Consider the following 27,222-nt stretch of genomic DNA (forward strand, 5'->3'; position numbering starts at 1 on the left):
CCGTAACATCGCTCAATTTCGCGAGACTAAAGCTGAGCTCCGCGAGACTAAGGCTGAGCTCCGCGGCACTGCCGCTGGGGGCGGCTCCAGAACACTTCCGGGAGGCTCCTGTGGGGAAGTGTTTGGGTGTGTGCTTCCGGCGGCTTCCTGGCTGCTTCCTCAGCCTCCCGGACCATCGGGCTGAAGTAGTGGGCACGGAACGGGGCGCTGGCAACCCCCGGTCGTTGGGCCCGTCAGTCTCTAGCCATGGACCGGGACCTTATGCGGCAGTCACTGAATTTCCACGGGCCGTCATTGCTCTCCCTGCTCAGGAGCGAACAGCAGGACAATCCGCACTTCCGGAGCCTCCTGGGGTCGGTGGTCGAGCCTGCCCGGGGCCCGCCGCCCCAGCAGCAGTTACAGGGAAGGTAATGGGACGGCGGCGCCGCTGCGAGACGGGGGAGGGGGCGCAGCTCCGGGCTCCTCTACCGCAGTCGGCCGGCTGAGTCCTGAAGGAGCAGAGCCGAGGCCGTGAGCACGTGAGAACTGCGGCGCTAGTTCCGAGGGCAGGATGGAGGAGGGTGCCCACTCCTGGTGTGAGGGCAATGCAGGATGCGGGCTGAACTTTTTAAATCTGGTACTGCACTACCAGAGGCGCGGATTCTTTAGCTAAAATCTCTTGGGCTTGTGTGTCTGCCGCGGCTGTCCCTTTTTAAGTTTCCGCGCCCTCCACCTACAGACCGGCGAATGAGGGAATCCTTGGTTAAAACTTTTTTTCGGAGGATGTATGGCCAAGAGCTTAGGACGGACCCGATTGGGCGATGAAAGCCGTGAGCAGAAGCTTGGACAAGGTTTTGCAGGTAAACCAGTTTTCATAAATTTTGTTTCTTTTTAAGAAAAGAGAAGAGAGTTGAAAACATTGAAATACAAAAATTCATTTCCAAAAAAGCGGATCTGCTTTTTGCACTTTCCTGGAAATCAGATGCACCTACAACTTCTGAAGTTAATGAAGACGATGAAGGTGAGATTAATCTTAAAATCGTTTGATTGCGGTTTGGTTTAACAGCATTTCAGATGAACACAAAACTATTGTTAGTAATTTTGTTAATTATTTTTTCAGAGCATTATGCAGTCATGCCACCTTTAGAGCAATTCATGGAGATACCTAGTATGGACCGGAGAGAGCTCTTTTTTCGAGATATTGAGCGTGGTGATATAGTGATTGGAAGAATTAGTTCCATTCGGGAATTTGGGTTTTTCATGGTGTTGATTTGTTTAGGCAGTGGCATTATGAGAGATATATCCCACTTAGAAATCACAGTAAGTTATTCACTTTTCAGTTATTTGATTGTTTCTGTTTTGGATAAAATGTCATCTCAATGCAAAACTTACATCTTTGCATCCAGTTGTAATTAAGTGTACCCTGCAGACATAGTTTTGAGAATTAAATAAGTATTAATTAATAACAAATAAGTATTAAGTAAAAAGTATAAATATAAAGCACCTTTCCTTTTTAAAAAATAATCAGCAGTAATAGAGTTACTTACAGTTTCTGGCACCATTTCTAGTTTCGGGAGCTTTTGGTCCCTTTGGTTGGCAGGGGTGGGGTCCTTTTTTAAACGCTCAAAGAGATATCAGTGGAGATGGTGAGATTGATTAGTAGCCTGGGGTTATTTCTTCTAGTTGAACATGTCTTTAATTATTTAGTATTTAGCATTAGATACTTGTATGTGGATAATTTAGAAACAAATTCTTGTCTTATTTATTCAATATGTATTTACAATAATTAAATTAAGTGGTTTGTACATTATAATAAGATGCTTTGCCCAAGGTGAATAGACCTAAATTTGAAATAGTATGTCACTTTAATTTAAAAGGTTTGATATTTACTGTCTGTTAAGGCAGATAGAAAGGAAGGAAAAGCAGAAGGTATCACAAACTGGATAACAGACGTAAACTTTGAAGAATTCACATTTCATTTTCTTTGGAACTCTCCTACTTTCTGGACAAGCTTTAGTTTTATATTTAACAAGCACAAAATAACTTTTTATTTCATCATCCATACTTATATGTGGTTCCTAAAACTAATTGCAAATTTCATGAGATTTTAGTTTTTGACCTGAACCAGAAAACTTGTTTTATTATGTTTAGGCACAGAAATTATTAAAATCCTTATTTAAATTTAGACTCTAGGGTGCTAGTTGTTTTCTTAATGTTCCTGTCAACTATTAGCTGTTTATTACTGAACAGCTAGAATAAAAGAAGACACTTCTCACCAAAGAATAGAATGTCTGATGTTTTACAGTACTTCTCATTGCAGGCTCTATGTCCACTAAGAGACGTGCCTTCTCTCAGTAACCATGGGGATCCTTTATCATATTACCAAATTGGTGACATCATTCGAGGTAATCGGTTTCATAATATTAATAAAAAAGTAACAGTTGTCATATTTGTTAGTTTGCATTGCCTTGTTAATCAACTCAATTTTCTTATTTTTTAAGCTGGAATCAAGGATATCGACAGATATCATGAAAAGCTTGCTGTATCTCTATATAGCTCATCTCTTCCACCACACCTATCTGGTATTAAATTAGGTGTAATTAGTTCCGAAGAACTTCCTTTGTACTACAGGTAATTTATCCACATTGTCTCAACAAGTTAAGTGGAAAACAATTTCTTTGCTAAAAAATAGCAAATTTTGCCCAACTTCTAACAAAGTAGAATTTAATTTCTCTCATTTCAAAATATGATAATTTTATTTTTATAACCCTTAAATTTTTTCAAACTTGGCAAAAGGAACCAAGTCATTATTGCCACACTTTCATGTACAAAAATGGTCTGAGTATTTAAATCCCATGTGATAATATTATTTCCTTAATGAAAATGGGACATGCTAATCGTGTTAATCATTTTTTTTTTTTTCGTGTTAATCATTTTTATATTTTTGTTGTGACTTTTTTTTTTTTTTTTTTTTTTTAAGGAGAAGCGTTGAACTAAATAGCAATTCTTCAGAATCCTATGAGAATATCATGCAGAGTTCTTTGGGATTTGTTAATCCAGGAGTAGTTGAATTCCTTTTAGGAAAACTAGGAATAGATGAATCTAATCCACCATCTTTAATGCGAGGCCTGCAAAGGTATAGTAAATCAGTATTACTCTATTAAGTGGTGATGTCAGTGGTGCTGAAGTCAAAAGCTGCATAACTGAAGAAAATACTCGATTATCCTAAGCTTGCTGCCAAAGTTTGAATGAACTACGTGATCCCCTCCTTCTGGAATGGAGTCTTTCATCAGTGATTGATGTGTGCCATGTGACCAGGTAGATGCAGAAAAAATTTATAAGATGCAGAGAAAGATGCAGAAAAAAATATTTAACAATAATAGTCATTCCTGAGAGTTCAAGAATTTTGCTTTGTAAATAAAATACAAATTTCTTGCTTGGGATTCAGTTTTTATTGTCAGGTGGAGAGATATAGTTACCCTAAAAAGTATTTACAGTTTGACTTTTATTTTCTTTAATAGCAAAAATTTCTCTGAAGACGATTTTGCTTCTGCATTAAGAAAGAAGCAGTCTGCATCTTGGGCTTTAAAATGGTATGAAGACTGTCTTTCAACACTTGCATTAGTCTAAAAGGTTCGGTTAAGGCAAGCATGCTTCTGTCATCTTTAAGACCAAATTTTTTATAAATGAATTTAAATGATACCTTTTTGACATTAGCTTTGTTAAAGGTGTAAATGGTGTTATGTTGTAAACTTTAAAGATTTAAGTTTAGCCAATATTCTTAATTTTTTAAAAAAGGAATTAGTATATCAATATCTGGATTTCATAAGTATTTGTTATGAAATTATCCAAAGACAGAATACTTCTTAGTTATGTTGAGAATATCAAAGACTAAATATTAACCAAATTTGATTTGCTTTAAAATTTTATTCGTGCTGACATTTTGTTTGGATATTCTGTGAAATATTTGTTATGTATGCTTTACAAACACCTTTTTAGTGTGAAGATTGGAGTTGATTATTTTAAGGTTGGACGCCACGTGGATGCTATGAATGAATACAATAAGGCTCTGGAAATAGATAAACAAAATGTGGAAGCTTTGGTAGCTCGTGGAGCATTGTAAGTGGATAATGGGTTTTAAGGAATATTTACAAGGTAAATGTGTATAAGATTTATGAATAGCTCACAAGATAAATTCCTCTAATTTTGTCTCATATCTATAGATATGCAACAAAAGGAAGTCTGAACAAAGCAATAGAAGATTTTGAGCTTGCATTGGAAAACTGTCCAACTCACAGGAATGCAAGAAAATACCTCTGCCAGACCCTTGTAGAAAGAGGAGGGCAGTAAGTGTCAGATTTTGTTTAATAGCAAAGATCTAATATTCAACCAGGTACTATAAAATCTTGAACTTAACATAAGGAAATAGCATCTCTAACTCAGTTCAGACACTCTTAGTTTCAATTTTGGTTGAAAATGTTTTTTAAATATAGTCCTCTATATATTTTCTAGTCCTTTTTTTCCTTCTTTATTACTTAGGTTCTTTAAGATAGGAGATATTTTAGTGTCTTGACTTCACTGTTCTGAATATTTTCATTACACAAATATATAAATGTAAAGATACAAGAAATTAGGTAAATATTCTTTTCCTGGACATACACTAGAAGTTTTTGTTTAATAGACAGAAATTTCTAATTTATTTCATCATTTTAGTAATTATAATGCCGGAAATATAAGTTGAGAACTCTAGTTAATTGTGAATAAGATTTCACTGTTGTATTCAGCTTATTGCTCTACTTTGTCCAGTGAAATCCACAAGACTTAGATTAAACGAAGAGCAAAACATTAAGAACAAACCCTATAACCTATCTTACTGTCCTGAGATACTGGCATAATACTTGGCATAGTAGTTTTATAATAAATATTTAATGACTAATAGACTAGTCTAATTTATAAAATATTTTGAAGAAACATAATACTTTAAATATAAAGAATTTGCTAACACTCTGCTTTAATAATTAAAGACCAGTTTATGATTAATAGCATCTTTTTGCTGCTAATTTTTTAAATAGAATCATCTCTTTTCTGTTTCATGAATTTGCCTGATCATTCCAGAACTTCATATAAATGAAATTTTGTAATATTTGTTTTTAACTGATATGAACTTCTACTTGGACCCAAGTGTTTGGAGCAGCTTTTTACTTTCTCACTAGGTACATAAGCTAGTACCTACTTACATGTGGTTGTCTTATTATTCACATATTGGTGATTTTTAGCTCAGTGAATGACAACACCATCTATTCCATCATCCACGCCAAAAATGTTGATCGTCTTTGGTCCCTTACTCCCCTCATCCAGTCTGACACAAGTGATTCCATTGAACCCACTGGTTTTTAAATTTGTTTTATAGTAATTACTTTTTCCACCTTTCCAAAACCTGAAAATATTTTGCAAAATCCTTTCACTGCTGTGTATCTAAACTTTCTAATTCTCATTTTTCACAACATAGACTTGTGATCTAATAATTATCCTATCTACAGGCTGGTTGTGATATACACGTATGCCTTGGTATTTCCAACTTTAGCAGTGAATTTTCTGTGAAAATTTTTCTGTAGAAAGGAAAATTCTTCATAAATTACTAGGAAAAGCCAGCCTATATAATTCTGTACTAAAGCTCAAGGTCATAGTAAATTTACAGAGGATATCAGTTGATCATGTGTTTTCACGTATTATACTAAAACGCCAATGCTTGATCTACAGTATGGCTTTAGTTATCAGTAATAGATTCCTATTCGTTTTTTTGTTTGTTTAATTAAGATATAATTAACATATAACTTTATATTAGTTTCAGGTTATGTGCAGTAAATGATTAGATATATGTAAATATCGTGAAGTATTGACCACAGTAAGTCTGGTTAACATCCATCATCATACATAGTTAAATTTTTTTTTCTTGTGATGAGAACTTTAAGATGTACTCTCTTTGCAACTTTCAAATATACAATATAGTATTAACTGTAATCACCATGATGTACATTACATCCCCAGGACTTTATCTTATAACTGGAAGTTTATAAGATAAACCACTTTCACCTACTTTGCCCACACCCCCCCCCCACCCCCACGTCTGGCAACCACCAGTCTGTTCTCTGTATCTTTGAGTTCAGTTTTTCTGATTTGTTTTATGTGGTTTTATATTGTCTTTTTACCAAAAAAAAAAAAAAAAAAAAGTTGTAAAAGCAAAATATTTAAGTATTGTTCAATTTGAAAATAATTTGCTGGGCTTCCCTGGTGGCGCAGTGGTTGAGAATCTGCCTGCCAATGCAGGGGACACGGGTTCGAGCCCTGGTCCGGGAAGATACCACATGCCACGGAGCAACTAAGCCCGTGCGCCACAACTACTGAGCCTGCACTCTAGAGCCTGCGAGCCTAGAGCCTGTGCTCTGCAACAACAGAAGCCACCACGATGAGAAGCCCATGCACCGCAACAAAGGGTAGCCCCCGCTCACCGCAACTAGAGAAAGCCCGACGCAACAATGAAGACCCAACACAGTCAAAAATAAAATAAATAAATTAATTTATTTAAAAAAATAATAATTTGCTGAACATGGTTTTTCCCCTAATAAATTCTCTCATATATACGCCTCTGCCGTATATGCATATTTGAGGACTTCTAATTTTTACTCAAAAAAAAGCTAAATTTTCCTTTCAAATTTAGGTTAGAAGAAGAAGAAAAGTTTTTAAATGCTGAAAGTTACTATAAGAAAGCTTTGGCTTTGGATGAAACTTTTAAAGATGCAGAGGATGCTTTGCAGAAGCTTCATAAATATATGCAGGTGATTCTTTATTTCCTCTTAGAAATTTAATGAGATTTGAAATTAATGCCAAAACTTAACTTTCTTCTAGGGAAAACTATTCTAGATCATTTAATTAAGACATTATGAAGAGTTTTTTAGATATAGCTTTTCTTAATTGGGTTTGACATTGCTTCATAGTTTTGTTAATACTCAAAAGTAAAAATAGCCCTGTAAGAAAATTCCCGTTGCCTAAATTTGGTACGTGGATTTGAGAACTGTCCTTGTAGTGAGCTTTCCTGGTGGTTACAGAATTCAGTATTGTTACTGTAATTGAACTAATTATAAAAAAACCTTTTTGAGAAATATTTGAAACTGTCTTTTCCTGTAATACTGATGATGATGTTTTCTCATGCATTTTCTTCTGAATTGGACCATTGCTGCTGTGTCTGTGACATCTGGTGCTGCTCATCCCCATCCTCAAACTGGAAAATGATTTCTTATATAATCATGCATCCAACTGGGCTGTGCTATTTTTTAAATGGTTTGTATTTGAACATGGTGATTTCCCCCTCAATTCACCTTAATGGAATTTCTTTATTTGAATTTTATTTATAAAATTTGTGTTCTGTTTAAATTTTTAATGTTTTTTAATAATTTTTCATGTATTTTATTTTTTCCCTTTCTTGCACTCTGGGTCATGGGAATCGATGCAATGGCTTCCCCTTTTTTCATGGAATACCAACTGCAATTGGTCCTCAATACTGTTCTGGCTGTTCCAATGATTAATGCCAAACACCTGTGTGATTAATTTTTATATGTTAAAAATACTTGTTTAATGCTGGATATATGGTGATTTGGGTATACCACATTTGGTTTCTGGTTGGGGGGGTTGGTCTTTTGAAAACTGGGTTTTATATATTCTGCTATTTTTAACGTGTGGTTTTTTCCGATATCTGGGTTCTAAAAGAAATCTTTGGAATTAAGAGAAAAACAAGCTGAAAAGGAAGAAAAGCAGAAAACAAGGAAAATAGAAACAAGTGCAGAAAAGTTACGTAAGCTTTTAAAAGAGGAGAAAAGGTAAACTATGATATTCAGTATTCTTAAACTTAAAGCAGGTACTGAGTTGAACCAAAGTGCCATATGGGAGGTAAAGTAAGTAAAACATAAAAGTGTTTCAAGTCGTAATCAATGATTCTTAGCAAGTATGTGTACCATAAATTTTTCTATAAAAGAGATAAAGCAAAGTGGAATGGAAGGCTAGAATTCTGCAAAAAAAAAAAAAAATTTAATCTTAGAATTAAAATATGTAAGTCATTTTAATTATCTGTATTTTAGGGAGAAATGTTTTAGAACTAGAGCAGTAATTTTCAACTGGGAGTGGTTTTGTCCCCCAGAGGACATTTTAGGTTGTCAATAACTGTTAGAGTGCTATTGGCATCTAGAGGGTAGAGGTCAGGGATGCTGCTAAACTTTCTACAATGATGTAGGATTCCCCCACCACCACCCTACCCTCCCAGCAAAGAATTATTCGGCCAAAAATGTTAATAGTACTGAGGTGGAAAAACTATGAACTAGAGGTAGCCAAATATAAAACCTCAATTCTCTCCTTTATGTATTCATATGGTCTTAAATTTTTAAGGTAATATGGGAAATGTCACTGTGTCTTTCAGAAATGATGGATTTGCTTACAGTAACAACTGTCTACACAAGTTTTTTTTTCCAAAAGTCATGACATGGTAAAATTGGATCTTGTAGTAACTAGGATTATTATTATAATTCCTTATCTAAGCCACAACTTTTATGAAAATCTTTAAAGAGAATAAAATAGAACTAAAATCTTTATGGATAATTAAACATTTTTATACTCAACATATCTGATGAGTTAACTACATTTTTTTAGGCTAAAGAAAAAAAGAAGAAAATCAACTTCTTCCTCTTCAAGTGTTTCTTCTGCTGATGAATCAGTTTCTTCTTCTTCATCCTCTTCCTCTTCTGGTCACAAAAGGCATAAGAAACATAAGAGGAATCGCTCAGAGTCTTCTCGAAGTTCCAAAAGGCATTCAGCTAAGGCATCCTCAAATCAGGTAGATCAGAATAAGAAAGATGAGTGCTTCCCAGTTCCAGCCAATACTTCAGCATCTTTTCTTAACCAAAAACAAGAAGTGGAAAAACTACTGGAAAAGCAGGATAGGTTACCATATCAAAAGAAACAGGTAAAAGAAAAAGATAGATGCCCTCTTTCTTCATCTTCAGTTGAAATTCCGGATGATTTTGGAGGTAGGTCTGAAGATCCAAGAGATTTTTATAATAGCTATAAAACTCAGACAGGTAGTAGCAAAACAGAGAAGCCACATAAATCAGAAAGACATTTTTCCAGTAGAAGAGATTCCTCAGATTCCTTCTATAGGAATTCAGAGGACAAGATAAAAATTTATGGTTATAGAAGATGTGAGAAAGATACAGAAGGAAGAAAAGAACACTATAGAAGGTGGGAGCCAGGTTCCATGAGATATTCCACTTCACCAGCAAGCTCAGACTACTCTTGGAAGTCAGTTGAAAAATATAAAAAATACACTTATTCTGGATCACGTGATTTCAGTAGACATGAGCAAAGATATCAATTAAATAAAAATCAAGGAGAATATGAAAGAGAGGGTAATTATGAGGAGGATGTTAAAACAGAGGTTCCAGAAGAGGGACTAAGTAGCAAAGAGCATTCAGAAAGTGGAGTTAAAAAAAAATTACCTCAAAATTTACTCAATATATTTAATCAGATAGCTGCATTTGAGAAAGAAAAAGGAAATAAGCCAAAAAATTAATACGCCAAGGGGATCAGCACCATTACACTAAAGGCTTTTAATAAAAGGTTTTGGTCTTTTAGTAATAACAGTCCAGTGCAGAAATATCTGCTCCTGCAGTTATTTTATTTATAGAGACTACAGAAATCAAGTGCTTTTTATAGTGATCCTCAAAGTATATTTCAGTTGTAGGTCCCCTTTTCATAGCTTGATTTTTTTCAGGCTTTTCTTGTGTATGTTTATATACAGTTATTTCTTACTCTGATGATTTAAACTTTTTCACCTGAAGATAACACTCTCAAAGTATTGTTTCTTCATTGTATTATGGTGTGTGAGAATTCCTTGGGTCCACCTTATCCTGCTGTTTGAGAGAATATTAAATTTGTGCATTGAACACTTGGATCGTTTTTATCAAAAATTATTTCATTCTCTCCTCTGTTAAATTAAAAGCTCTTAACTTTTGAAACAAATATATTTGAATGTTTCATAAGTACCATTTTATATTCATTGTTTAAATATTAAGTTTTTTGCATAACTTTTATTTTAAAATGGTAGATTATCTGTCTTGTCTAATTGACCTCTAAACCCTGATTTAATTAAAATGGTTTATGTATCAGCTATTTAACAGGTACCTTAGGAATAAAGCCATGAAAGTTGACTAGGGCCCATTTTACTTATTTCTCTTTTTCTCCCCCCTTCTTGCTAGCAATATAGCACTAAGAAATTTCTTTAAATATTGGCAAGACCCTAAGAGACTACATTACAGGCAAAAATAGATCAGAGTAGGAAAGAGTTCTTTTAGCAAAAACAGCAGTGGCAAGTGAAACACACTATAAATCTGGTCTTCCACTACGGGAAAGGAAGTTAGGAAACTGTCCTAGTATAGCAAATGTCCAGTTGGGAAGGCACTGGGCCTGTTTCTAAATAGCCTAGAGCTGGCCTGCATTTCTGCTTTTCTTCCTTAACACCTCTCCTCTGATACCTCCTTTCTTAGAGTCTGAATAAATGACTAGGCTGACAGAGCCTGGGCTTAGAATAAATTTCAGCAACTAGAGCTGAAGAAGGAATGGACTTGGATCGTAAGGATCCTCCCCAAATTATTGAAAACAGTATAGACAGGGATAGAGATAGATATAAATAGAAGTCCTAGGTGTTTATAATGGGCTTTAGGATCTTTCCAACTCATGATGACACTGGATGGGGTTGGAGGGTAGTGAGTATCCATCTACAAAGGTCTAAGTGACAGAATGATAGAGGAAGAAGACAGTCCTTGTTCTGTCTTGGAGTTCCTGCCAACAGTAAAATACCGAAAGTTAGTACAACTGGATGTGTACTATTTGTGACCTTCAGACTTCAGTGATGGGAGCCTAATGAAAAAGCTAAAATTTGTTTTACAATGGAACAGAAAAAGAAACTCTGGTCAAAAACAATAGGTAATGGCAGTAGAAATCAGTCAGTCACTTGGGCATTAGTCTTTGCACCAAGAAATTTATCTGAAAAGAGTCCCTAGTTCTTTCTGTGTGTTAATAGTTCTGGTATCATCCCTGCGTAGTCCTACATAGTGGTGTTTTTAAAGAGTGGAAACTCTACGCCTTGACCTTTAGGAATTGCTAGCACAGCTTCAGGATTTTACACACACTTTATTTAATAAAATCTCTGAGCATCACTATCAACCAGCATTGTCATTTTCCAAAGCGTTTTTGTGGCTTAATGTTACATTCAGTTACAAAAAATTAGGATAGTATCTTATACAACAGCCTGCCTGAATTTAGAAATTCCATCTTCCCCAAAGCTTCTTTCCTGGGATATATTAAGCAGATTATATAAGACAATTTATAAGGATATATTCAGGAAACCTATCACAGAAAAAAATATATTATTGGAGATTTACTTGTGAAGAATCCCTAGTGGTATCTTCAGCACTTTTTTTCCCTGAACATTATGTCTATAGTTTGTACATACCCAGGCAGTATCTTGGTTTGTATAAGTAGATGACTTTCTAACACAGCAGGTGAATGTTAGGATAACTCTCTAGATTTGGAGATAATGGGGTTGATCCGTTGTTTCACCATTTAACATTATTACACTGAACTTGGAACTATTACTTTATTTAAGAGTTAAATGTAGACTTGCATGCTGGCTTGAGAACCTAACCATTCCACAAATACTGTGCTAGGCTTTGGTTGGTGACTCAATAATAGGTAGAAGTTACTGTGCAATTCCAATGTGTCAGGCCCTGTGCACTTTGTATATATTATCTGATTATTTCAATAAACTTTCGATATAGATAACTCTTACTGTCTCTATATCACAAATGAGGAAAAAAGCATAAAGTAACTTTCCCAAGGTCAGAGAAGTAGTAAGATACAATCCCTGCCTTCATAGAATACAGTGTTTAATATTTCAACTTACAAGTAATTTACAAAGTAAAATAGGGCAGAGAATGAGAACTCTGAACATTTGAAGTGACCATAAAATTTATCAGTTTTTAGATCTTATAAATCTCACTTACCAGAACAGTGTTTTACGAAACAATATTCAGCTTTTTACCCATCTTATTCATTGGACTTGGCTATGCCTTTTGCTGGCTATTACTAAAAATGATAATAAAATACTCTAGTGATCAGGAGAAACCACTACTGCCTTTCAGACGGAATTGCAAGTGACAGTTCTAAACAATGACAATTGTCATAACAAATATTTTTTTCCAAGGTTTGAAGGAGACAATACTCATTTAGGTACATAGATCCTGATAAATTTATTTGAAAACCAGTTTTATAACATCATAGTCATACTTCAGGAGTTCAAACTGTTGGGCACATGTTACGATAAAGTATTGACTGAAATAACTAATTCTTAATCTGATAGTCTACCTTCACTGCAAATTTATGGAATTCCTATTGTAAATCTAATTATGCTTAGCTTTCTTTAAATTGTTTATTAAATCAAGGAAATCTTGAAAACACATTCTTGGTTGTATCTCGAGAGCAAAATCTTTAATGTGTTTGACGTCTTTCAAGATCAGAATGGACTACTTCCTAGAAATTTAAGCTGCACTTTTATTGATAACAGTGGTTCTCTTTCCTATCAGTTGTTTTCTTGGTGGGGGGAGGGGGAGAGGTAATGACATTTTTGACTAAAAATTTTTTAATTATGCTAAAGGAAGAAACTAACATTTCTTCCCCCAAAGTCTGGGAAGTATGTTTCTTTTAATAAAACCTAATTTCAGGATCTTCCAGGGTAAAAGAGATACAACAAACAAAATGACAGTGGAAAATATCATAACCCTATGCTTGTATAACACGTATCATTGTTAAGAATCTGTTCTTACTTCTTTCCCTCTATGTGAAAAAAATAGTAGGAAAAAAAGCTAAGAAAATTAAACATTTCTTTGGCTTATTTGGACCCAAATAGCTTGACTTTTTTTTTTTTTTAACAGTTTTTATATTTTCCACTGGATAAAACTTTTGTCTGGTCATTTTGTATTTCTAACACTATTTCAGTAGGCCTGTATATCAGTATAAGGCACCCAAAAGCATAGAGTGAGTGGGATATACTATTTTAAAATTATGAGATTTTTGGTTTTGTGTTTACAACTTGTTCAAAAGAGGGATTAAAATGTTTATTTGCTGCTCTTTTTGCTTTTACCATTACTGGAGCCACTGCTAGCACTAGTTGGTCTAGAAGTGCTGCCAGTTAGTGAAGAGGCTGGGAAGTTCAGCTCTAATACTTTAATTGAAGTCTGAGAAGCAGAAGTACTTGTACTCTTAGATGACCTAGAATAAAACCAGAATTACTGTAATTTAATTCAAAATTTTTATTTTAGTAGAGACCCCCTCATTAATGGCAAAAGATGCCATAATCCCACAAGTAATTAAAGAGATCAAAAAAGATATACTATTAATAGTGCTAATAATTTTAAAAGCATCACCATTAGTAATATCAAGAAATTAGTTTAAAAAGGAAAAGGTGATAAAGTTTCAAACCAGTAGAAAAATAGTTCAACAAATATATTTCTATTGATATATGAAAAATGTTTTCAACTATAACCAATTTAGAGATAAAATCATTAGGTATTAAAAGTTTGCAAAAATCATTAAAAGATAACAAAAACAGGCATGGGAATTTGGGTGCTGGCAAGAGTGATTAAAATGATAGGTTATATAATTTAAACCAAAAAGAAGAAAGTGAAGGGCCTATTGACAGGATAAAGTGGTGGTAACTATCCATATGATTGTAAATACTAAGATTTTTAAATATATATTTTTATGAAAGTACTGGGATGTTCAAGTGGCTGCTCACCATGTTTACATAGAAAGTGTGTTTGTCTTGTTTTACTTAAGCACTGTCTTTTAGGAAATCCTTTCATGACATCTCTGTGGAGTAATGAAAAGTAATATGGCTGCTGAATGTGGGAGATTGGGAATTTTAAAATTAGGATCATCATTAATAATTATTATTTTGTCAGCAAAGCACAAGAGCGTTGACTAAATGTCTACTTGATGATAGAATTCTGTATAAAACTAAACTGCAGAAGTAAAGAATAATTTCTTTTTTAGCAAAATTAAGCAGCATAAATAAAATTCTGACTCCTGAAGATTTTACAATGGATTTTAATAATACGTCTGTACAACCAAGTTGCCCTTTTATGGTTTAGTAAATTCTCCCCATACTCAGGGATGACCATGCTAAATGTACCCTCCAAAATCTCACCCTCACCCTGCTTTATCCTACTGAAATAGCTGCTAGTCACAAAGCACTTATGTCAAAATGAAAATAATAACACCAGACAGAAGTCAGAAGGAAAGAGTCTTGCCCTGCTGGCTGTTTTCTGTGTATTTGACACTGATACATGCCATAGCTGTGGCATGTGGAAGTAGCTGAGTTCACTTCGGATGGAAGCTGTGAGAGTTGTAGGTAAGTAAGTAAGGAGATGGTGTTTTCTCCTTCTACTTACCTTGCTGATACCAGTGAAGTCTGGGAAGGAGATCTAGAACTGTGACGACTCCCTTTAGTACTAGCTGTAGGTAGTGCTAAACCACTCTGGAAGGATAGTCAATAGCAATCAGTACCACTGCATTTTAGAATATTTTTCATTAGACTTCACTTTATGATGAATACTGTAAATTTTTCATGAAATGTTTAAGGAATATTTATATTTAACTAGAAGATACTCATTACCTGTTGAAAGTATGTTTGAAGGATAATACCAATCTCAGCATTTTCTTCTGTGATATCAACTAACATTTCATCAATGATCTTGTGAAGCTGTTTCACTTCACGAAGTTTGATGTCTTGTTCTTCTAGTGTTTCATCTTTCGTGTCTTTCAAAAGACGGATTTCCTTGATGAGTTTTGCACACTGTTGGTCAACAGTAGTGTTATTATTTAAACGTGTTTTCTAGAACTTAATATTTTTTAATGGGTGAAGGAGGGTTTGGGGTTACCACTTGGAGCTCCAAAAAAATATAAATATGACAGGTCAGTTTTTAAAAGTTATCAATACCTGTTTAGTTACTCTCTCTAATTTTGGCTTCTGCTCCTCAGTTTCTCTCCTTAGTTGAAGTGCATAAGCTTGCTTCTCTGATATTTTTTCTTTGACATTATTTGTTAAATGTTCTATAACTGCTAAAGTATTTTCCATGCTCTGCAGAAAATAAAGTATTAACATACTTATTGATTAGGATCAGAAGTAACTTTTATAACTTGCCAAGTATTCATTTAATTTCGATTCATTTATTTTTGTATACAATGTACATTCTGTTGGTAGATAATAAGTATAATGGCTTTATGGATTAAGTTTTATATATAATTCCACTGGAAAGTATTTTTATGGTATTTGGGAGAAAAATAATTCAAACAATGACTGTTGAAAGCATACAATTTTCAAAGATTCCTAATTCATATCACCTGTTCCTTCAACTTTATTAGTCAAAAAAAAAAATCTAAATGTTTATAGAGCCTGCTTATTACCAAGCACGTTGTTTTCTTATCTTTCAGACTTTTAAGGAACAATCTTTAAGGTGATCTTAAAGGATTTAAGTGAAATAAAGTTCATTGAATAAAAGGTTAGTGGATAGATCATAATTGGCTAGCTATGATTCATCAGCTAATCAACAAGTAATTGTCAGGAGTCTAACCTACACTTTAGCACTGGGATTTTAACTAATTTAGTTAATACTTTGATCACTTATTTTTTTTCTCATTTAATGAGACATCTCTCACTATCTAATTCTCTAAAAAATTGTCTTTGTACAAGTAACAAGACAGAATAATGATGGTTAACTTTTACTAAGGTCTTACTACTAAAGCCTGTAGAATTTACCTGGATATCTTCCTGTAGTTCTCTGATTTGTCTTTGTTTGTATCTGTGTTTTTCATCAACAGCTCTCTTTTGTTCTTCTAGCTGAATTTTTACCTCATACTCAGCACCTAGAATTTAAAGAATTTTTGCTTTAAATTTTTAACATGCTGTGTAGAAAGCAAGCTTAAAGTCTTACATAAGTTAAACTTTTAACATTTTTTTTATGAAAGGTTAAATTCCTTATGTCTAGTTGTTGAAAAACAGGGCATGAAATAACTTTTTATTTTGTCAACATAGAGCAGCCAATATGCTGTTCTCTTCAGATTTGAAATTAACTCCCTAGAGAAGTGATATGCCATATCACTAGAAGTAATAATGGAAATAACACCTTAGCACTTATTTTAAAGGAGGGGGATGATTAGTTTTTCCAACTGAGTCAAACATGATACACTTTTGTTTTTCTTGTCTCATAGTGTTCCTCTTTTTAAAATAAATAATTGTACAGCTTTCATTGCATGTATATTTTAAAAGTTTTAATAATTCCTACATACTAGATGGAGTCACTTTCTTAAAAGATTGTTTGTAATTGTTGTTGCAGCTGTTCAGCACTTGCAAGGTGTTTCCTAGAGCGTAGATTTCTTTTTCAGCTTTGTTGATCTTAGCATCCAAACTGTCACCTTCCCTTTGAAGTTCTTCTTTTTCTTGAGCAGCCTATGAAAAACGGAATAGATTGGTTAAAAGTGTCATGGGGGAGAATGTCTGTTTTCAGGGCAGGAAATAGTTAACTCACAACAATACCAATTTGCCTTGGGGCCTACATGCAGCACCAAGCATTTATTTCTTGCACCTGATTTAAAGTAAAAGACCAAATCCTCAAGGCCTTCCAAATATAGCACATAGGATACAAAAGCATGATGGCAATGTAGTAACCAACCAAAGCTTACATGAAAACTCTCCAACAAAAATGAACGAAAAGTTAAGCAGGTATAAACTTTACTGAGAAGAGAAATAAGGTTAGCTAGAAGAGGTTTCAAACTAGATATTAAATAAAAAGAATGTATGTTTCTCACCTGAAAGAGGCTTGGCACACTTTCTCATTTTAAGTCTTAGTAGTAAAAGAGGTGAACAAAGAATACCCATAAAGTGTTGCATATTTTTTAAAGGAAAAATACTGCATGATCCTACTTATATGAGGTACCTAGAGTAGTCAGATTCACAAAAGCAAAGTAGATTGGTGGTTGCCAGGAGTTTTGGAGAGGGAGAAATGGGGATTTACTGTTTAATGGGTACAGTTCCAGTTTTGAAAGATAAAAAAAGTTCTGGGGATGGCTCTTGTGTTAACTGTACAACAGTATGAATATACTTAATACCACTGAAATGTACACTTAAAAATTATTAAAACAGCAAATTTTATGTATATATTATCACATTTTAAAAAGTTTTAATTAGATAATTGTGATAAATATGGCTAGAAAAAATGAAGTCTGTAAATTGCTGAAAACCAAAAATTCCTCAGTGAGTGAACATAGTCAGTGACTTTTTCCAGCTTAACTGTGTCACTGGGCTAGGCCTTCTAGAGTTGTACCCAAACAGTTCCAAAGAACTCCAGTTAAGGGTTGAGAGGGATAGCATGCATATATATTTAAAAGTGTCCCCATGAAAAGATGCTCAGCATCGCTAATCATTAGAGAAATGCAAATCAGAACTACAGTGAGGTACCACCTCACACCAGTCAGAATGGCCATCATCAAAAAGTCTAAAAATAACAAATGCTGGAGGGGGTGTGAAGAAAAGGGAACCCTCCTACACTGTTGCTGGGAATGTAAATTGGTGCAGCCACTATGGAGAACAGTATGGAGGTTCCTCAAAAAACTAAAAATTGAGCTATCATATGATCCAGCAATCCCAGACAAAACTATAATTCAAAAAGATACATGCACCCCTATGTTCATAGCAGCAGTATTCACAATAGCCAAGACATGGAAACAACCGAAGTGTCCATCAACAGATGAAAGGATAAAGAAGATGTGGTACATATATACAATGGAATATTACTCAGCCATAAAAGAGAATGAAGTAATGCAATTTGCAACAACATGGATGGACCTAGAGATTATCATACTAAGTGAAGTAAGTCAGAAAGAGAAAGCTAAATATATCACTTATATGTGGAATCTAAAATATGACACAGATGAACATATCTATGAAACAGAAACAGACCCACAGATATAGAGAACAGACTTATGGTTGCCAAGGGGGAGGGGGTGGGGGACGGAGGGAGTGGGAGTTTGGGATTAGCAGATGCAAACTATTACATATAGGATGGATAAACAAAGTCCTACTGTATAACACAGGGAACTATATTCAATATCCTGTGATAAACCATAATGGGAAAGAATATTTGAAAAAGAATATAGCTGAATCACTTTGCTATACAGAAGAAATTAACACAACATTGTAAATCAACTATACTTCAATAAAATTTAAAAAAATAAATGAAAGTGCCAAAACCCATTTTTAGTCAAAATCAACTAATAATTTCATTGTTAAATTTATTTAATCCCAAGTATCTGTACTTAAACCAGAATGTGGTCACTGGAAACTTTTTTTGGTAATGTTTCAATTCTTAACATTTTCAGTTATTTGTTTTATTATGCTTCAAGATATGTTACACATTTTTATAGCAAATAGTACATAATAAAAAATTAAGCTTAGCAAAAAAAATAACATTCTTAGGTAAATTACATCTAATTCTTTCAAGTTGAGTCTAGAATTAGCAAACATTTCATTCAAAATATAGTGTAGTGGGAGAAAGAGCTAGAATGAATCAAAACAGCTAGATTTTAGTTGTGGATTTCCTACTAGTAAGCTGAGTAACATTAAGTCATTTACTTCCCTACTCCAAGGTCAGTTTGTTTGTCAAATAAATGGGTTGAATTTGTTCATTTATACAAAATCCTGATCTAATTCCATAAATACCTTAGACTTCTAAACAGTGGTAAACAGAAAATCAGTCAGAGGTGTGCACTCCTGTAGAATCAGATAATCCCTGGAGGGCCCACTAGAAAATGCCAAGTCTTTGGTGTCACCGTGCAGTGGCATCATTGTACACCCACTGATTGCTTTTGCCCATTTTCAGACCATGGATAATTTTTCTCAACGTAAGCCAGATTTACTTTAGTTATAAAGAAAAGTTTCAATTTTACACATCTGGCACATGTGAAGTGTTATGAGTAAAACATTTAAATATGCTGACAACAAAAAATGTGAATAACTGTGTGGCAAGCTATGGACTCTGGAGGAAAGTGAAGTATGACATCAGGAAATTAACAAGGGCAACTGATAGCCTTGATTAATTTCACATATTCACTATAGTGGCACAGAAGGAATACTCTTCCTCGTAAAATTTGCCTGTTTTCCTGAGAAGTGGATACTTCATCAACATCATCATCATAACAGCAATAACAGTAGTGATAGCTAATATTCATTGAGAGCTCATTTTGTTCCAGGCTCTGTTTTAAGGGCTTTACATATATTTTCTCATTTACTTCTTACAACAAAAGTAACAGTATTACCCTAATTTTGCAAGTGAGTAAACTAAGGCCCCAAATGGTTAAATAACTTATTCAAGGTCACCTACCTAATCAGTGATAGAACCAAGGCATGGACAAAAACACCAGTGCTTTTATGTAACTCATCAGAGCCCTTGTTGGTAGAGAAACTTAGCTGGAATTGCAACATCTACTTCCCATCATTTAACAGACTAGAGCCTACAATTCACCCCTTGGGAACCTTCAAAACCTGAGAGGAGGAAAGTCCTGTTCATAGTGGGCAGAAGCCTCACGTACTAAAGACTGATGAGTTATAAGAAGGGTTTGAGAGCTGGGACTCATTTCTCATAATAGGTTGGGTGGAATTTCCTGAGGCAAAGTGGCAGACATCACACAGTGTAGTATGTTAAGGGCAGCCTTAAAGAAGGGCTACAGAAGGAAACTTAGAAGATTAAGTAGAAGTCCAAATGGAGGGTGCATCCACAAGGGCCATCCTCTGAAGGTGTGAATTGGAGATCTCTTTCCCACTCCTATCCATGTATGATACAGGAAAAATGAGCTATAGTTACAATCTCCATTCCTTCTTTGAACTGTTTTGAGTAACTTCCCAGACCTCTCAGCAAAGGAAATCACACCTGTTCAGGGTATTTTCTACAAGGGAAAGATGAATATAGCAGTAGTCAGGAAGGAAATTGCATCCAACTCCTGATGACTTCTAAATTTCCCTTTAGGGTTACAAGGTAAAGATAATCATGAGATGGCAGACAACTCTCAAAACAGAAAAAACAGTAGATTCACCTGATCTGTTTGTCTCCCACCTAAAACGAAAGCAAAGGAACAGCCCTCTTCCTCTCTGGATATCTGCCATACCAGGACAGCAATGACAAACTGGAATGTAAGATTCAGAGGTGGTGTAGCTCTAGGTGACAATAAAGTCTAGGCTGTGGTCATATGAGTGCATGACTACAGTGAAGTAAAGCTTTGAGCCTGAGGTTTTGAACAGGTTGTCACAACATGTTAAGGACACCCAGAGTGATAGTGGGTCTTAGAGTAAAAGAGATTATGAACCTTGAATAAATGAGGGAAAAAGACATGACACAAATGACAGCAGAAAAAACAGTGTCAGAGTGGTCCAGACCTCTCTTTGACCTCGTGTATAAAACTAATAATGCTTCAGTACCTCCATCTAGTAACTCATGTTTTATGACCTAATTAAGTGTAATAGCTACTGGAGTGCTATGAAATTTGAAATTTCATGGCAAAAAAATTTGCCATTTTGGTTTTTAACAAAGAGCTAAGAAAGAATGAATACTTCATTCTATCACAACTGTAAATCCATTAAGATTACCTTTATTACATAATAGGCCTGCGTTTTCTCCTCTTCTCCCTCAGGAGGCAGCATAACAACAGTAAGAATTTCATATCTATTCTTCAGCTTATCAATTTTACTTAGCCGCTCATGAAACTCAGCACTAGTATGAAAAGGAAAAGAAAAATTAAACACTGAAAAACAATATACTTTTAAAGGACTACTGTTCTTACAGAAGACAGTTTTGTGTTACTACTGAACTCAAACAGTTTAAATATATTCTCACATTACAATTTTATAATTCAGTGTGAAGGGTCTCAGATTTCACCCAGTTTGAAAGCTAACAAGTTAGCCTGACACAGTTTCATGGATGCTGGCAAAAAACACAAGATTTCTGGGTCAGAGGAAAAGGCCTTTATCACTCATGGCATACCAAGTAGCATGAGCTTCCTATTTGCATTAGTTCCCCTAGCTCCCAAAGTGCCATGCAGGTGAGGAGGAGTTCAAATGGATGCTGCACATACAGCAGGTTTATGTCACAACTGAAGAACCTCAAGCTTAGTTAATCCAAATATTTTATAATGGGAAATAAGCAAACATACCTAACCTTTGCTGCAGAGGGAGATACTATCTCTAGCTCCCAAGCCTGCTCACTATCCAAACATCTTTTAAAAGATGGTCCAGGGGCTTCCCTGGTGGCGCAGTGGTTGAGAGTCTGCCTGCCAATGCAGGGATAAACGGGTTCGAGCCCTGGTCTGGGAAGATCCCACGTGCCGCGGAGCGGCTGGGCCCGTGGGCCACGGCTACTGAGCCTGCGCGTCTGGAGCCTGTGCTCCGCAACGGGAGAGGCCGCGATAGTGAGAGGCCCGCTCACCGCGATGAAGAGTGGCCCCCCCTCGCCGCAACTAGAGAAAGCCCTCGCACAGAAACGAAGACCCAACACAGCCAAAAATAAATTAAAAAAAAAAAAAAAAAAAAAAGATGGTCCAGTGCAAATCAAAACCACAATGAGAAACCACAATGAGATGTCACCTCACACCCATGAAAATGGCTACTATCAAAAAGACAAAAAAAAAAAAAACAAAACCCAACATAGTATTGGTGAGGAAGTGGAGAAACGGAACCTTTAAGCACTATTAGTGGGACAGTAAAATGGTGCAAATGCTATGGAAAGCATGGCAGTTCCTCAAAAAATTAAAAATAGAAGAGCCATATGATCCAGCAATCCCACTTCTGGGTATATATACTAAAGAATTTAAAGCAGGTTCTCAAAGAGATATCTGCACACCAATGTTCATATATTATTCACAAAAGCCAAGATGCAGAAGCAAGCCAAATGCCCATGGACAGACGAATGAATAAGATACATAAAATGGAATATTATTCAGCCTTAAAGAGGAAATTCTGTCACATGCTACATGGTGAACCTTGAGGACATTATGCTAAATGAAATAAACTAGTCACAAAAAGACAAATACTACATGATTCCACTTATGTGAGGTATCTAAAGTAGTCAAATTCATACAGAAAGAATAGTGGCTACTAAGGGCTGGGGGAAGGGGGAAATGGGAAGTTAATATTTAATGGGTATAGAGTTTCATTTTTACAAGATGAAAAAGTTCTGGAGATCTGTTGCTCAACAATGTGAAAATATATAACACTACTAACTGTACATTGTAAAATTGTTAAGATGGTAAATTTTATGTGTTTTTTACCAAAAAATTTTAAAAGACAGTTTCAGTTTTATAAGATGAAAACGTTCTGGAGATCTATTGCTCAAAAATGTGAAAATACTAACACTACTAACTGTACATTTTTAAATGGTTAAGATGATAAATTTTATGTTTTTTACCAAAAAAAAATTTTTAACATCTTTATTGGAGTATAATTGCTTTACAATGTTGTGTTACTTTCTGCTGTATAACAAAGTGAATCAGCTATATGCATACATATATCCCCATCTCCCCTCCCTCTTGCGTCTCCCTCCCACCCTCTTTATCCCACCCCTCTAGGTGGTCGCAAAGCACCGAGCTGATCTCCCTGTGCTATGCGGCTGCTTCCCACTAGCTCTCTAGTTTACATTTGGTAGTGTATATATCTCAACTCTACTCTCTCACTTTATCCCAGCTTACCTTTCACCAGCCCCTGTGTCCTCAAGTCCATTTTCTACGTCTGTGTCTTTATTCCTGTCCTACCCCTAGGTGCATCAGAACCTTTTTTTTTTAGATTCCATATATATGTCTTAGCACACAGTATTTGTTCTTCTCTTTCTGACTTACTTCACTCTGTATGACAGACTCTAGGTCCATCCACCTTACTAAAAATAACTCAATTTCATTTCTCTTTATGGCTGAGTAATATTTCATTGTATATATGTGCCACATCTTCTATATCCATTCACCTGTCGATGGACACTTAATTTGCTTCCATGTCCTGGCTATTGTAAATAGTGCTGCAAAGAACATTGTGGTACCTGACTCTTTTTGAATTATTGTTTTCTCAGGGTATATGCCCAGTAGTGGGATTGCTGGATCATATGGTAGTTCTATTTTTAGTTTTTAAAGGAATCTCCATACTATTCTCCATAGTGGCTGTATCAATTTACATTCCCACCAACAGTGCAAGAGGGTTCCCTTTTCTCCACACCCTCTCCAGCATTTATTGTTTGTAAATTTTTGATGATGGCCATTCTGACTGGTGTGAGGTGATACCTCATTGTAGTTTTGATTTGTTTGATTTGCTCAACATCACTAATCATATCCCTAATGATTAGTGATGTTGAGCATCTTTTCCTGTGTTTGTTGGCAATCTGTATATCTTCTTTGGAGAAATATCTATTTAGGTCTTCTGCCCATTTTTGGATTGAGTTGTTTGTTTTTTTGATATGGAGTTGCATGAGCTGCTTGTATCTTTTGGAGATTAATCGTTTGTCAGTTGCTTCGTTTGCAAATATTTTCTCCCATTCAGAGGGTTGTCTTTTTGTCTTGTTTATGGTTTCCTTTGCTGTACAAAAGCTTTTAAGTTTCATTAGGTCCCATTTACTTATTTTTGTTCTTATTTCCATTTCTCTAGGAGGTGGGTCACAAAGGATCTTGTTGTGATTTATGTCATAGAGTGTTCAGCCTATGTTTTCCTCTAAGAGTTTTATAGTGTCTGGCTTTACATTTAGGTCTTGAATCCATTTTGAGTTTATTTCTGTGTATGGTGTTAGGAAGTGTTCTAATTTCATACTTTTACCTGTAGCTGTCCAGTTTTCCCAGCACCACTTATTGAAGAGGCTGTCTTTTCTCCATTGTATATTCTTGCCTCTTTTATCAAAGAAAAGGTGACCATATATGCCTGGTTTTATCTCTGGGCTTTCTATCCTGTTCCATTGATCTATATTTCTGTTTTTGTGCCAGTACCATACTGTCTTGATTACTGTAGCTTTGTAGTATAGTCTGAAGTCAGGGAGCCTGATTCCTCCAGCTCCGTTTTTCTTTCTCAAGATTGCTTTGGCTATTTAGGGTCTTTTGTGCAATTTTTTTGTTCTAGTTCTGTGAAAAATGCCATTGGTAGTTTGATAGGGACTGCATTGAATCTGTAGATTGCTCTGGGTAGTATAGTCATTTTCACAATGTTGATTCTTCCAATCCAAGAACATGGTACATCTCTCCATCTGTTTGATCATCTCTAATTTCTTCCATCAGTGTCTTACAGTTTTCTGCATACAGGACTTTTGTCTCCTTAGGTAGGTTTATTCCTAGGTATTTTATTCTTTTTGTTGCAGTGGTAAATGAGAGTGTTTCCTTAATTTCTCTTTCATATTTTTCATCATTAGTGTATAGGTATGCAAGAGATTTCTGTGCATTAATTTTGTATCCTGGTACTTTACCAAATTCATTGATTAGCTCTAGTAGTTTTCTGGTAGCATCTTTAGGATTCTCTATGTATAGTATCATTTCATCTTCAAACACTGACAGCTTTACTTCTTCTTTTCTGATTTGGATTCCTTTTATTTCTTTTTCTTCTCTGATTGCTGTAGCTAAAACTTCCAAAACTATGTTGAATAACGGTGGTGAGAGTGGGCAACCTTGTCTTGTTCCTGATCTTAGAGGAAATGGTTTCAGTTTTTCACCATTGAGAACAATGTTTGCTGTGGGTTTGTCATATATGACCTTTATTATGTTGAGGTAGGTTCCCTCTATGCCTACTTTCCGGAGAGTTTTTATCATAAATGGGTGTTGAATTTTGTGGAAAGCTTTTTCTGCATCTATTGAGATTATCATAATGGTTTTTATCCTTCAGTTTGTTAATATGGTGTATCACATTGATTGATTTGCGAATATTGAAGAATCCTTGCATTCCTGGGGTAAACCCCACTTGATCATGGTGTATGATCCTTTTAATGTGCTGTTGGATTCTGTTTGCTAGTATTTTGTTGAGGATTTTTGCTTCTATGTTCATCAGAGATATTGGCCTGTAGTTTTCTTTTCTTGTGATATCTTTTTCTGCTTTTGGTATCAGGGTGATGGTGACCTCATAGAATGAATTTGGGAGTGTTCCTCCTTCTGCTATATTTTGGGAGAGTTTGAGAAGGATAGGTGTTAGCTCTTCTCTAAATGTTTGATAGAATTCGCCTGTGAAGCCATCTGGTCCTGGGCTTTTGTTTGTTGGAAGATTTTTAATCACAGTTTCAATTTCAGTGCTTGTGATTGGTCTGTTTATATTTTCTAGTTCTTCCTGGTTCAGTCTCAGAAGGTTGTGCTATTCTAAGAATTTGTCAATTTCTTCCAGGTTGTCCATTTTATTGGCATATAGTTGCTTGTAGTAGTCTCTCATGATCCTTTGTATTTCTGCAGTGTCAGTTGTTACTTCCCCTTTTTCATTTCTAATTCTATTGATTTCACTCTTCTCCCTTTTTTTCTTGATGAGTCTGCCTAATGGTTTATCAATTTTGTTTATCTTCTCAAAGAACTAGCTTTTAGTTTTATTGATCTTTGCTATCGTTTCCTTTATTTCTTTTTCATTTATTTCTGATCTGATCTTTATGATTTCTTTCCTTCTGCTAACTTTGGGTATTTTTGTTCTTCTTTCTCTAATTGCTTTAGGTGTAAGGTTAGATTGTTTATTCAAGATGTTTCTTGTTTCTTGAGGTAGGATTGTGTTGCTATAAACTTCCCTCTTAGAACTGCTTTTGCTGCATCCCATAGGTTTTGGGTCATTGTGTTTTCTTTGTCATTTGTTTCTAGGTATTTTTTTATTTCCTGTTTGATTTCTTCAGTGATCTCTTGGTTATTTAGTAGTGTATTGTTTAGCCTCCATGTGTTTGTATTTTTTACAGATTTTTTTCCTGTAATTGATATCTAGACTCATAGCATTGTGGCCAGAAAAGATACTTGATTCAATTTCAATTTTCTTAAATTTACCAATGCTTGATTGTGACCCAAGATATGGTCTATCCTGGAGAATGTTCCATGAGCACTTGAGAAGAAAGTGTATTCTGTTGTTTTTGGATGGAATGCCCGATAAATATCAATTAAGTCCATCTTGTTTAATGTGTCATTTAAAGCTTGTGTTTCCTTACTTATTTTCTTTTGGGTGATCTGTCCATTGGTGAAAGTGAGGTGTTAAAGTCCCCTACTGTTTTTATGTTACTGTCGATTTCCCCTTTTATGGCTGTTAGCATTTGCCTTATGTATTAGGTACTCCTATGTTGGGTGCATAAATATTTACAATTGTTATATCTTCTTCTTGGATTGATCCCTTAATCATTATGTAGTGTCCTTCTTTGTCTCTTGTAATAGTCTTTGTTTTAAAGTCTATTTTGTCTGATATGAGAATTGCTACTCCAGCTTTCTTTTGATTTCCATTTGCATGGAATAAATTTTTCCTTCCCCTCACTTTCACTCTGTATGTGTCCCTAGGTCTGAAGTGGGTCTCTTGTAGACAGCATATGTACAAGTCTTGTTTCTGTATCCATTCAGTCATTCTGTGTCTTTCGGTTGGAGCATTTAATCCATTTACCTTTAAGGTAATTATCGATATGTATGTTCCTATTACCATTTTCTTAATTGTTTGGGGTTTGTTTTTGTAGATCTTTTCCTTCTCTTGTGTTTCCTGCCTAGAGAAGTTCCTGTAGCATTTGTTGTAAAGCTGGTTTGGTGGTGCTTAATTCTGTTAACCTTTGCTTATCTGTAAAGGTTTTAATTTCTCCATCGAATCTGAATGAGATCCTTGCTGGGGAGAGTATCTTGGTTGTAGGTTTTTCCCTTTCATCACTTTAAATATGTCCTTCCACTCCTTTCTGGCTTGCAGAGTTTCTGCTGAAAGATCAGCCGTTAACCTTATGGGGATTCCCGTGTATGTTATTTGTTGCTTTTCCCTTGCTGCTTTTAATAATTTTTCTTTGTATTTAATTTTTGATAGTTTGATTAACATGTGTTTTGGCATGTTTCTCTTTGGGTTTATCCTGTATGGTACTCTCTGTGCCTCCTGGACTTGAT

General features: G+C 35.2%; 2 protein-coding genes across 2 annotated transcripts in view; one reads left to right on the forward strand and one right to left on the reverse strand.

The window, feature by feature from the left end:
* The first annotated feature begins 97 nt into the window (after window positions 1–97).
* Window positions 98–11,865, forward strand: TTC14 (tetratricopeptide repeat domain 14). The gene is made up of 12 exons (XM_059920578.1): window positions 98–407; window positions 876–1,000; window positions 1,100–1,299; window positions 2,300–2,384; window positions 2,481–2,610; window positions 2,960–3,115; window positions 3,501–3,572; window positions 3,979–4,098; window positions 4,203–4,325; window positions 6,698–6,815; window positions 7,744–7,853; window positions 8,677–11,865. Exons 1-12 carry the CDS (start codon window positions 247–249, stop codon window positions 9,593–9,595), a joined length of 2,319 nt encoding a protein of 772 aa, XP_059776561.1. The 5' UTR covers window positions 98–246; the 3' UTR covers window positions 9,596–11,865.
* A 717-nt stretch (window positions 11,866–12,582) lies between these two features.
* Window positions 12,583–27,222, reverse strand: part of CCDC39 (coiled-coil domain containing 39) — a 46,668-nt gene continuing 32,028 nt past the window's right edge. The window contains 9 exon segments of the mRNA XM_059920577.1: window positions 12,583–13,350; window positions 14,532–14,617; window positions 14,756–14,935; window positions 15,080–15,220; window positions 15,899–16,005; window positions 16,429–16,454; window positions 16,684–16,757; window positions 19,257–19,296; window positions 20,754–20,900. Coding sequence (XP_059776560.1) covers window positions 13,197–13,350; window positions 14,532–14,617; window positions 14,756–14,935; window positions 15,080–15,220; window positions 15,899–16,005; window positions 16,429–16,454; window positions 16,684–16,757; window positions 19,257–19,296; window positions 20,754–20,900 — 955 coding nt within the window. The 3' untranslated portion in view covers window positions 12,583–13,196.

The sequence above is a fragment of the Balaenoptera ricei genome, chromosome 4, assembly GCF_028023285.1.
Source record: "Balaenoptera ricei isolate mBalRic1 chromosome 4, mBalRic1.hap2, whole genome shotgun sequence".
In the NCBI taxonomy this organism is placed as follows: Eukaryota; Metazoa; Chordata; class Mammalia; order Artiodactyla; family Balaenopteridae; genus Balaenoptera; species Balaenoptera ricei.

Bases quoted from the DNA above. Each gene is read 5' to 3' on its own strand.
- TTC14 (XM_059920578.1), top strand. From the start codon at position 247: ATGGACCGGGACCTTATGCGGCAGTCACTGAATTTCCACGGGCCGTCA. The intron at 3,573-3,978 runs GTATGAAGACTG...ACACCTTTTTAG, and splicing joins GCATCTTGGGCTTTAAAATG to TGTGAAGATTGGAGTTGATT. The intron at 6,816-7,743 runs GTGATTCTTTAT...GGGTTCTAAAAG, and splicing joins AGCTTCATAAATATATGCAG to AAATCTTTGGAATTAAGAGA.